At 51.9% G+C, this 11,954-nt stretch overlaps 2 protein-coding genes across 2 annotated transcripts; one reads left to right on the top strand and one right to left on the bottom strand.

Annotated features, from left to right (window-relative positions):
* Positions 1-210: 210 nt before the first annotated feature.
* On the top strand, positions 211-7,653 carry CLPSL1 (colipase like 1). Its single transcript, XM_070778399.1, is given in 3 exon segments — positions 211-231; positions 5,937-6,154; positions 6,916-7,653. Coding segments are annotated over 3 exon segments (360 nt in total). The 3' UTR covers positions 7,037-7,653.
* A 1,233-nt stretch (positions 7,654-8,886) lies between these two features.
* CLPS (colipase) lies at positions 8,887-11,725 on the bottom strand. Its single transcript, XM_019985404.2, has 3 exons — positions 11,144-11,725; positions 9,513-9,635; positions 8,887-9,091 (listed from the first exon to the last, which is right to left on the bottom strand). Exons 1-3 carry the CDS (start codon positions 11,225-11,227, stop codon positions 8,960-8,962), a joined length of 339 nt encoding a protein of 112 aa, XP_019840963.2. The 5' UTR covers positions 11,228-11,725; the 3' UTR covers positions 8,887-8,959.
* Positions 11,726-11,954: the final 229 nt, after the last annotated feature.

Raw genomic sequence — 11,954 nt, forward strand, 5'->3', positions numbered from 1 at the left:
CCTACTATATAGCTCAGGGAACTCTATCCTGTGATAAACCATAATGGAAAAGAATATGAAAAAAGAATATATATGATGTATAGCTGCATCACTTTGCTGTGCGGCAGAAATTAACACAGCATTGTACATCAACTATACTTCAATCAAATAAATGTTTAAAAATAAAGAAACTGAGGCTCACAGAGCTACATGACTTACCCAAGTCTCACCATGGTGTATTTTCTGCTGCAAGTATCCAAAAAAATAAAACAATTGCAAACGGTCTGGATGCTGAGGGAATTCACTGGTGGTCAGAACTGGAAGTGCAGTAGCAGGTTGGCCTCGGGTCGGGTTGAGTCCAGTAGCTCCATGGCCCTCTGGCTGGATTCCTTCCCAGTAGCTGTAAAAGTTCCAGGCGTCAGGTAATAATAACAGTTAAGATTTATCAAGCACTTACTATGTTCCAGACACTGTGCAGTGTGTTTTCTTATCTGTATCAACTCATCTTATTGTCACAACAAAGTTGTAGTAGGTACTATAATTATCCCTAGTTTAAGAATAGGCTGTTGAGGCTCAAAGTGTCCGAGTAGGGGTGGGGCTGGGGTTGGACCCCAGGCTGTCTTGCTCCACAGGGCAGGCTCTTAACCACAAATCCACCTCACATATGGAGAAATCAGGCTCCCCAGAGAAAGGAAACATCTGTGTCACAATTCTCAGCAAACATCCTAAGACTGATTCTAGTTGGATTAGTCTGCTTAGTCTGCATACTCAACCCTGACCCACTCTCCTGGGTCAGACTGGAACGCTGAGTCTCTACCTCAACCCCAGTTCAGTCTGCCTCGGGGTCACCTTGCCCTGGACCCACTCACCACTCCTCATTTGACATAAACACAGTGTAATACAGAGATCTTTTGGATCACCCCGAGATCATAAATTTCTTTTTCTCCTATCTCATTGTATCTCAATCATTTCCCTCATGTCACCAAAATATTTTTAAAAACAGCAATGACTTGCTACTATGTATAAAATAGATAACCAAGGAGGACCTACTGTATAACACAAGGAACTCTACTCAAGGCTCTGTGGTGACCTCAATAGGAAGGAAATCCAAAAAAGAGGGGATATATATATATATATATACACACACACATACATATAGCTGATTCACTTTGATATAGCACCTTGGCATAAGAGTAGAAGGGTCTCGGGGCCCTAAAGAGGCTCTCCTGAGGGCAGAAGGCATCCACATCTCCAGACACACTAGTTGGGAAGCTCTGCCTCAGATTGTTTCTTTCCTTCTATAGTCAGAGATAGTGCACCACCATACCTGCTGGGTCCACCTTCCAGTTAGATGAAAGGGGGTAGAGGGGCAGCAGGCAGCTCACCCTTCCTAAAAGGGCAGCAGGAATTACTTTCACTTATACCCCACTAGGCAAAAGTTGGTGAGCCACTAGTCAGATGGTAAAGAATCTGCCTGCAGTGTGGGAGACCTGGGTTCAATCTCTGGGTGAGGAAGATGCCCTGGAGAAGGAAATGGCAATCCACCACAGTATTCTTGCCTGGAAAATTCCATGGCCAGAGGAGCCTGGCTGACTACCGTCCATGGAGTCACAAAGAGTCAGACAAGACTGAGAGACTAACACGTTCACTTTCAGGCAAAAGTTAGTCACGTGGCTGCAGCTAGCTGCAAGGGAGGCTGGGAAATGTAGTTTTCATCTGGACATCCATGTGCCCAGCTAAAGCTTGGGGAGTTCTGTTATTAAAGGACAAAAGGACAAAATGTGGGAGCAATTTGCTGTCACAAAACCCTTTATTATTTTTTTAATAAGCCAGGAGAGCTTGGCTCCCAGGACCCAGAGCTAATGACTGTTGCTGCTGCTACTGCTGCTGCCAAGTCGCTTCAGTCGTGTCCGACTCTGTGCAACCCCATAGATGGCAGCCCACCAGGCTCCCCCGTCCCTGGGATTCTCCAGGCAAGAACACTGGAGTAGGTTGCCATTTCCTTCTCCAATGCATGAAAGTGAAAAGTGAAAGTGAAGTCACTCAGTCGTGTCCGACTCTAGTGACCTCATGGACTGCAGCCTACCAGACTCCTCTGTCCATGGGATTTTCCAGGCAAAAGTACTGGAGTGGGGTGCCATTTCCTTCTCCAATGCATGAAAGTGAAAAGTGACAGGGAAGTCGCTCAGTTGTGTCCGCCTCCTAGCGACCCCATGGACTGCAGCCCACCAGGCTCCTCCGTCCATGGGATTTGCCAGGCAAGAGTACTAGAGTGGGGTGCCATTGCCTTAGGCAGCTCTAATCAGGTTGTTTTGTTCTTGATTTGTAGTTCTTCATATATTTTGGATAGTCACTCCTTATTGGACATATCATTTGCAAATATCTTCTCCCATTTTCAGTACGTTGTCTTTTCATTTTTTTCCTGAAGATTTCCTTTGCTGTGCATAAGTAAGTTTTTATCTGCTATAGTCCCATTTGTTTATTTTTGCTTTTGTTTCCCTTGCCTGAAGAGTCACAACTATTAATAGAAAGATACTGCAAAGACCAGTGCAAACACTTGTCTATGTTTTCTTCTAGAATTTTATGATTTCAGGTAGGGAGACTTCTTTGGGGGAGGGGCATGCTGCATGGCTTGCAGGATCTTAGTTCCCTGATCAGGAAAGGAACTCATGCCCCTTACAGGGGAGACATGGAGCCCTAACTGATAGATGGCTAGGGAAGTGCCAAGGAAGACTCCATTTTTGATTGGGCAATGATATCTTCTGAGCCTTCACACCCCTTTTGCCCCACATCTAGGCCAGCCAATAATAGCCCCCTCCCTCCCTTGGTGCTGGTGGGAGAAGCAAACTACACAAACCCCAGCCTGCTTGGGAGAACCCTCACCCTGGCCCCATCTCCTAGCTGCAGTAAAAGTCAAAGCCGCCCACCCCTTCATCCTTACCACTCAGACCCCCTTGCGCCTGCCCTGCTGTCTCCGGAAAGGTCCATTATTTGAGTAGTAAACCTTTTCATACTGTTTTGATATATGTGACATCATCCATTCCAACATCCAAACCAGTTCTGGGTGGGGGTTGATTTCATCCTCCAAGAGGCACCCAGAAAACGTGGATTGCTCAATTGATTTTCAGAAACTATGACTTCAGTTTCTCCAGTTCTCGTTCCCTGCCATGGCTGGGTGACCAAGGGAAGCTCTGTGGCTGGGAGAGGCCTGAATGGCTCAGTCACCACATGGTGGATGGTGGCCCTGGAGAATGTCCTGATTCACAGCCGACTTTGCACAAGCAAGACACCCACTTGTGTTGTGTTAAGCCTCTGTGCCTCCTGGGTGGTCTGTTTCCGCAGCGTTTCCTTTCCTGCCATGATTATTGTATGTTAGAGCTGACTTTGCACAAGCAAGACACCCACTTGTGTTGTGTTAAGCCTCTGTGCCTCCTGGGTGGTCTGTTTCCGCAGTGTTTCCTTTCCTGCCATGATTACTGTATGTTAGAATGTCTTGCCCCTCTACCCACAGCATTACCACCTGTTTCCATTCTCAAGACTCAGGCACTTTGTTCTGATTATCTGCCGCCAGACCCACTCCCAGTTTGTGTGTTCTGAGCTTGTAATCCTCGTGCTCACCGAGAAGGCCCACAGAAATGTGTTCAGGTGACCGCACTTTCACAGGAGGGGGAGTTACTGAAATTCTCATTGAAGGTCTCCGGAGGTAGGGAGTGGAAAGGTAAAAACCAGAGTCTAATCTTCTGTTGTTTGATAGCTTGGTGACTTTGGGAGGTTTGGCGACTTCTCTGGGCCTTAGTCACCTCATCTGTGAAACAAATATTCACAATGCTATTTGTTAACAGTAATATACAATCAGATAGGATGAGAGAGTCTTTTGAGATCGTTCTGAGACCTTCTAACTGTATAGATAATGACAACAGCCTCTATTGATTGGGTGCCTACTCATAGTAAAATACCTGTTATTTAAGCATTGCGTCACTCCTATGATATACTGTTATTATGTCCTATTTTGCAGATGGGGAAACTAGGTTCAAAGAGGTTTAGAAGTCCGCCAAAAGCACACAGCCAGTAGATAGCAGAGCTATCTGAATCCAGATCTATCTTGCTGGTGCCAGAGCCCAAGCACATGGACTGGCTACTCTGCCAGCAGCAAGACAAGCACAGTGGACGGTCCAGGAAGCAGCTTGGGGAACATCTGCTTCATCCCCATTGCTTGGTCCTCTGTCCCTTTGGTCTGGGAGCTGGCACTGTTGGCCTCTCCCTCTCAAGCCCAGGACTGGGCATTCATACCTCATTACCTACCCACCAGGCCTCAGTCACGTGGAAGATGCAGGGTTTTTAGCTGGAACATAGAGGCGGCTGCTCCTGGTCCTCCACTTCCTCCTCTCCTTTTTCTTCCTCCTCACTGGGGAGGAAATCAAAAGTTTGGGAGGGAACCTAGAGGGTACACTATCTACCACTATCCTAAGACTCTGTTTGGGAAGGGTGGGTGGACCCAGAGGCTTCTGTGGGTGAAAGCTGGAAGTTGGGGGGCAGCAGGGAGTGCTGGGTGTTTGGGGGGACAAAGAAAGCTCATCTGGATCATGGGAGCCCTGCTGGGGCACCGCTGATGGTCTTGCAGAGGTGAACGCAACAGAGCACTCCTTTCCAAGCTCGCTCACGTCTGGTAAGAGTCATAGACGTTCGTCTCCCCTCACGTTTTATTGAGCACTTAGTACATATAAAGGATTTTGCTAGGTGCTAGCGATAGGTCTGTGAACAAGACACAAAAATCCTTGCCCTGGGAGAGCTGACGTTCTACTGTAGGGGGTAAATAAGTAAAATATTAATATATGCCACGTGATCAACATCTGAGGACAAAAAAAAAAAAATAAGAAAGGGGCTTCAGGAGTTGTGGTGTGAGGAGAGGGTATTCAGGGAAGACATTACTAACAATGCGAAATTTAAGCAAAGATCTAAAGGGAGTGAATGAGGATTAGTCAGTCAGTCGTGTCCTACTCTCTACGACTCCATCAACTGCAGCCTGCCAGGCTCCTTTCTCCGTGGGATTCTCCAGGCAAGAATACTGAAGTGGGTCGCCATTTCCTTCTCCAGGGGAATCTTCCCAACCCAGGGATCAAACCCACACTGCAGGCAAATTCTTTACCATCTGAACCACCAGGCCTTTCCTAAAGGGAGCCAGGCAGGCAGGAGAAGGAGTTGCCCAGGTGGAGGAACAGCCAGGGCAAAAGTCTAGGGAGGGACCTTGCCTGGCATATTCAGAAACAGCAAAGAGGAGTGAGAGAGAATGGAAATGTTAGAAGAGGTTAGAGAGGTCAAAGGAACATTACAGTATTCTTTATTCAGCAGTTCTGCTGTCAGCACCTACTGTGTGTGAGAAATAGAACTGTGATCATGAGTGCAAAAATCACTGCCTTCCTGGAGTTGAGGGGGATAGAAAAATTTAAAAACAGGATAAAGAAGATAAATTCAGAGTCATATACGATGTGAACACGGCAAACCCAGGTGATGGGCCTGCTCCAGCTGGGTGTCCGAGAGGGCTGCAGCCTGGGGCAGGAGAGGGAAGCAGCCAGACAGGGCTCCCGGGGCGGGACACGCGGAGCAGGGCAGGCAGTTGTTGGTTTTGTTTCAGCTGGAGCCCCAGGGCCTGCACACAGTAGGCGCTCAGTATTTGCTCCTTGAAAGACTACTGACATTGTCGGACAGAGGGCTGATGGATGGCAGTGATAATGTCATAAGCCCCAGCCCTGGGGACCGTTGACGTGTGAGCGTGTGCACGTCTGGGGGGTGCAGATGACAATTCTGTGGGGCAGGCAGGTGGGTCTGGCCCACTCTCCTGTGCACCAGGGGAGAAGCTACCTATTTGGGGGACACTGTGGGCAAATCTTCCAAAACTGCTTAGTCCCCTCTAGGCACAAGTCAGGTCCCACGGACACCTTGTGTCCCCCGAACCCCAGCCACACAGACGCCCCTGGGGCCTGAGAGACTGCCCAGCCTGGCAGGTGGAGGGGGCGGTGTGGGAGAAGGAGGCAGGCCAGGCTGTCTCCCCGCAGGACACGGGGGAGATTTGCTTCCAGAAGAAGGGGTGCAAGAGTGGGTGCTGCCGCCGGTCTGCTGAGAACTGCGAGTTGTACTGCACCGTAAGGGGGTCCAAGGGCAGGACGTGTACCCAGGGGTGGGTGTCGGGGCCTCGGGGGAGCTGAGGGGGAGAGACCCACAGAAGGCGGAACTGGAGCGCACCCAGGGGCCAGGGGAAGGAGGGAGGGGTAGGTGGGCGGAAACAACTGGGGAATTCTCTGCTGGGGGAGACTTCGGACAGACCCAAGGTGGGTTCCTCCCCCCAGGGGCGTGGAATCCTGGATGGTGGGGCAGGGATGGGGTCCGGCGATGCTTCTTTTTCTAACATGGGTTCCCGTTCTCCGGGGGTCTTCTCAGCAGACCCTGAAGAAGCACGGTCAATGGCACAGTTTAGGTCTGGCCCTAATCCTGGGTCTTCCTCTGCCTTAACCACCCTCATCCCAAGCCCCAGGAGTTCTGCTGTGGCTTCCTGGGAGGAAGTGGACTGAGAGAGGAACTGAGTGTGCTGGAGAGGGGAGCTGATTGACCCATGAGAGGATTTAAGGAGAGGAGATGGGGCCCCCTCTCAGTGTTCATCCACTTAGGACTGGCAGGTGGGATAACAGGGGAAAGCCAATGCCAGGGGCGGAGTGATGAGGGCACTGTGCAACCCTAGAGGTCAGCCTGGAGGAGGTGACCAGAGGCACAGACTCAGAGCAGCTGGGTGAGAAGGTCCTTTATGCCCAGGCTCCTCTGCTGTGCACAAGTCGAGGGCCCCCGAGCTGGGTTGTGCTGAAGGTGGGGGCTGCCCCCAGAGCAGCCCTCAAGGCTGAGGTCAAAGTGCCGCCTTTCCCTGGCATTCCTCGGCCTGGATAACAGGTATCCCTGCCAGCTGGACCTGACTTGTATATTTCCAAAGAATCAGAAATAGTTTAAAATCATCTATAGCCATTGTAAGAAAATTGAAAAAAAGAAGCCAGCTGAGAAAGCTTTCTTTTAATGATCGCTCTTCGTTGCCTCCTCCCACTTCTCCACCTACTCCTGTGCCACCCAGACTGTGTGTTCCTTTGCCCAGTTCCCAGAGCCTCCCCCAAGGGGGAGGGGCTAGGAGGGAGAGATGATGCACTATCACTGAGATAAAAAGCTTGCAATGTTGCTGGCAGCCATTGCCCCCCTTCCTTGCAAAACCCCAGAATTGTTTGGGCAGGCCACATTCCCAGCCCTGGAGCAGGATTGTAATTAGCCTAAGCCAGTTGTGGCAATCCCATTCTCTTTGCCCAATACTTGCTTTTCCAGCCTCCCTTGCAGCTAGCGGTGGTCAGGTGACCCAGCTGTAGCTGTGTAGATATGGAGACGTCAGCCTGGAAATATTAGGGGAAGATAAGGAGGTACCCCGAGAGAGGCACTCTGTCCTTGCCCCCATCCCCAACCCAGCCTCTGTCCCCAGGCTTTCTAACTTAGCAGATGGTGAGAGGATCTGATGTTAGGAGCCCCTGTGAAGGCATTGGCTGAGAGGAGCTGGCACCCAAACACATGCCAACACTTTCATCTCCAGACTTCTTCATGCCTGAGAAATATATGCCCCTTTTGTTTGTGCCATAATTACTTGGGTTTTCCTTATTCACAGCTGAATCCAGACTTATCGCATAAACCTAATGGTTACTCTTGAGGATTCATTATCCCAGAACTACAGAATCCCGGGGCGGGCAGAGCACCTGTTTCATTCAGCTCACCCTCCCCCATTTATGTGAATCTCCTCTCCAGCATCGCCACTGAGGGTCACTGAACTTCCACTTGCACATCTGAGTGCCCAGCATCCCAAGACTCTCTAAGGAAGCCCAGGTTTGATGGCTCCAGTGGGTATAAGGTTTTTATATTAAGTCAAAACTAAATTCCTTTTGAAAGTGAAAGTGATAGTCGCTCAGTTGTTCTTTGCGACCCCATGGACTGTGGCCCACCAGGCTCCTCTGTCCATGGGATTCTCCAGGCAAGAACACTGGAGTAGGTTGCCATTCCCTTCTTCAGGGGATCTTCCTGACCAAGGGATCAAACCCCAGTCTCCTGCATTTGCAGGCAGATTCTTTGCTGTCTGAGCCACCAGGGAAGCCCTTTCCTTTTAATTCCACCCATTTGTCTTAGTGTGAGTAACTGGGAAAGAACAGGAAATTGTATAAAGGGTTGGGGGTGGAGTTGGGTGGATTTAGTGCCAACTTTTTCTAATTACATAACATTGAGCAAGTTACTTAACAACTCTGAACCTTAGTTTCTTGTATCTATAAAGGGGAGACAATGAGTTCTCCTTCCCAAGGCTGTTGTGAGAATTTGCTGGCCACAGAGTAAGGCTGCAGCGATTGTTCGTGATCTCTTTAACATAGACTGTGTCAGCTAGCTGTCATCTCTGAGTTTGGCCCAGGAAAGGGGTGAGAGACCAGGAGAAGGGACTGGTAAGTTTTGATGCAGGGCAAAGAATATGGGCCATTATAACTCCCCACCAGAGATGTGTGTGTGTGCATGTGTGTGTGTGTGTGTGTGCATGCGTGTCTGCCTGCCTGCCTGAGAACTTGGGGAGCAAGGAGGGCCTCCCAGGGAGCTGCAATGCTCCTTAGAAACGGAGAGGTTCCTAGCCTGACTGGTCTTGTTTCACAACCTTGTCTCCAGCCTGTCAGCCTTGTTCTGTCTGGCCCCCTGGACCTGTTCCTCCTTTTCAGATGACTCCTGCCTGATGTGCAAGAAGCTTGATGTAACAGCAAGGAAGACGCTGACTCAGCAAGAGTATCCAGGTGACTGGGGAAGGTTTGCAAGAGGGGCTTTAATTGCCAAGAACCCAGTTAGAAGGCAGAGATGCTGGTCGAGGCGGTGGCCAGCCAGGAGCGGGTCCTGGTGGAGGAGTGTCCTGGGGTGTGCCGGCCCTGGGTGAGCTTGCTTACTCTGTGGCACGTCCGAGATCAAGGCAGACGCCAAAGTTGGTGTTGGTGATGGAGCCCACGATGGTTTTGTCGACGTTGCAGGTCAGGCCCCGCTCACAGGGACACTTGTAGTAAATCCCATAGAGCGTCTGCAGAGACAGGGTGGTCACAGACTGTGCGGGCCAGCTGCCCCAGATGGCGCTTCTCCTTCGTGCCTCCTCGGGGGGGTGCGGGGGGTGCTGTGGGCCTGGAGGACCTGGGTTCTGCTGTCCACTGTGTGGCTCTTACTAACTTGGTCTCTCTGAGGAGCGTCTGTTTACCCACCCATGAAATAGGATGGGTAACACCTCGCTGCCCCGCCCACATCACCGGTCGGTTGTGAGGCTCGAGAGCGGATGGGATGGGAAAGGGCTTTGAAGTGTGCTGCCCTCCCTTCACCTCCAGCATTCGGTGTCCAGACTGACCCTCTTCCCTGAGCCCACCCCCAAGCCTCGAGGGCCCTCCCCACGCTGAGCTGTACCTCCCCAGCTGTCTCTGCCACCCCCCAATACCCTGCCCGCCGGCACTCACAAAGGCGGAGCACTCGCTGTTCTCGCTGGCCTTGGGTGCGCAGCGGGCCAGGCTCAGGCCGTCTTCCCGGTGGCAGCACTTGCTGGTGCACTGGGCGCTGTTCAGGCAGAGCTCACCCTCATCCTGCCAGGGGGCAGCCAGTCAGCCCGGCCTCCTCCCTTTGGTCCCCTGTCCATGCAGACCCCCAACTCACCACCCGCTACTGACGACAGGGCCTCACACCATGGTGGGCTGGTATGAAGAAATCCAACCCCCGGGGCTGGAGGCCTCTGCCCACCCCGACCCCTTGACCCACCCGCATGAGACACAAGCAGTGTGGCATTGTGAAAGTAGCCCTGGGTGGGGACAGGACACCCAACTCCTCGGACTGGCTGTGCTACCAGCTCCCTGGGTGACCCTGGGCCAGTCTCTGTCCCCTTCTATGCCTCAGTGTTCCCATCTGGAATGGTCACCTGTGGCCCCCCAAAGGGGGTCTCCAAACCTCCCTGGGTCCCCCAGTCCTTCAAGGAGCCTGTGAAAGTTGAGGACCATCTCCTGGGAAACTCCTCCCTCCACAGACTCTTACAGGTAATCGCAGGGCCATCCCGGCCCCTCTGAACCCACGCCTGGCCCTGAGTTAAGAACCTGCAAACTGGGTTCCTAATCCAAAGGGCTCTTGCAGTGCCCTCTTGTGGAAAGGCCATGTGGACAGTGGGGAGAGCCTGGCTCTGGAGCGGGCCAGTTGGTCGCCAGTCCCTGATCAAGGCTTTCCAGCTGTGCGACCTCAGGCAGGAGACTTAACCTTCCTCTAAGTCAGCTTTCCATGTGAAGACGGGATTGATTATGATAGTACCTATCTCACATGGCTCGTGTGTGTGTGTGTGTGTGTGTGTCCACGCGCATGTGTGCATATGCACACGCGGTGTCACTTCCGTCGTGTTTGACTCTTTGCAACCCCTCTGGACTGTAGCCCACCAGGCTCCTGTGTCCCTGGGATTCTCCAGGCAAGGATACTGGAGTGGGTTGCCATGCCCTCCTCCAGGGGATCTTCCCGACCCAGGGATCGAACCTGCGTCTCATACATCTGCACTGGCAGGTGGGTTCTTAACCACCAGCATCACCTCGGAAGCCCCATGTGGTTCTTACAAGGACTAAATAAGTAAGCAATCCTGAGGCATTTAGAGATGGACTGGTCAGTGTAGGTCAGAAGCCAGAATCACTGGGGAAGCTTTTTAAACTACTGGATCTTCTGAGTCAGGGTTTCCGGGACGAGAGCCCAACACTCTGGATTTTTCTTTTTTCTTGCCTCGTTTCACGGCTTGTGGGATCTCAGGTCCCCAACCAGAGATTGAACCTGTGCCCCCGGGAGTGAAAGTGTGGAGTCCTAACCACTGGACCTCCAGGGAGCTCCGCTCTGGATTTTTATCAAGTTCCCTCAACCGGGTTGAACCATGCTCTGAGCATGCTCCACACTGATCGGCCTTCTCTGGGGCCCTGGGGAAGGGGCAAGGGAGACAGGAGGTGGGCAGTCAAGGAAGAGATGTTTTACCTCCCAGCTCTTGGGCAGCTGACCCACCAGGGGTCAAAAAGCCAAGCTTAAAAAATATCCCAAATGGGGGCCCAGATGCCTCCTGCCTGGAAGACCCTCTTACCAGGTTGATTATGATTCCCCGGGGGTCGGGAACCGCATAGGCTACTGCGAGGGTGACGAGCAGAAGGACAAGGACCTTCTCCATAATGAGCAGGCACAGCTGGTGTAGGTCGCAGCCGGCAGGTCAGGTCAGGTGGCAAAAGACAGAGCCAGAGGGGGTGGTGGGGCTATAAAAGAGGCCTTGTGCACATGTGACCCACCTTCCCAGTCCCACAGGGCCTGCCATGGGCAGAGGCCCAGCTGTGGCCAGCCTGCTGGGGTGGGGTCCTGATAAGCTACTGGGTGCCACCTGGCACCCGTACCTTTTGTGTGTGTGTGTGTGTGTGTGTGTGTGTTGGGGGTTGTGTGACATGGTGGCCTGGCTAAGAGAGGGGACTCAGGAGCACCTTTGCCTGTAGGAGGTATTAGCTGGGCAAGTTACCAGTTCTGTTTCAGTCTCCTTACCTGTCAACTGATAAGAGTTGTGAGCATTAACACGAAATTATGTTATGTTATGTTATACACAAAATACCTATAGCCTGGAACAGGGCTTCGAATATGAGCAGTACATGTTAGCTGCAGTACCTGCTCACTGCTGTTATTCACCTCTGGTGCCTTGAGCTCCCTGGCAGGGCTGGGACTTGGGTGAGGCAACAGACACCTAGAGTGTGAGCACCTCCTTTAACTTTCCCTCCTAGACCCCTCTATTGCCTCACCCGAGTCTGGGTCCTGCTTTTGACCCCACCCAAACCCAGGTATGTGGCAGTATCAGGCTCAGGGGAGGAGGGGTCCCAGGCCCCCTTGGGCTTTTCCTGCAGGCCCAGGCGCCTGGG

The sequence above is a fragment of the Bos indicus genome, chromosome 23, assembly GCF_029378745.1.
Source record: "Bos indicus isolate NIAB-ARS_2022 breed Sahiwal x Tharparkar chromosome 23, NIAB-ARS_B.indTharparkar_mat_pri_1.0, whole genome shotgun sequence".
NCBI lineage: Eukaryota > Metazoa > Chordata > Mammalia > Artiodactyla > Bovidae > Bos > Bos indicus.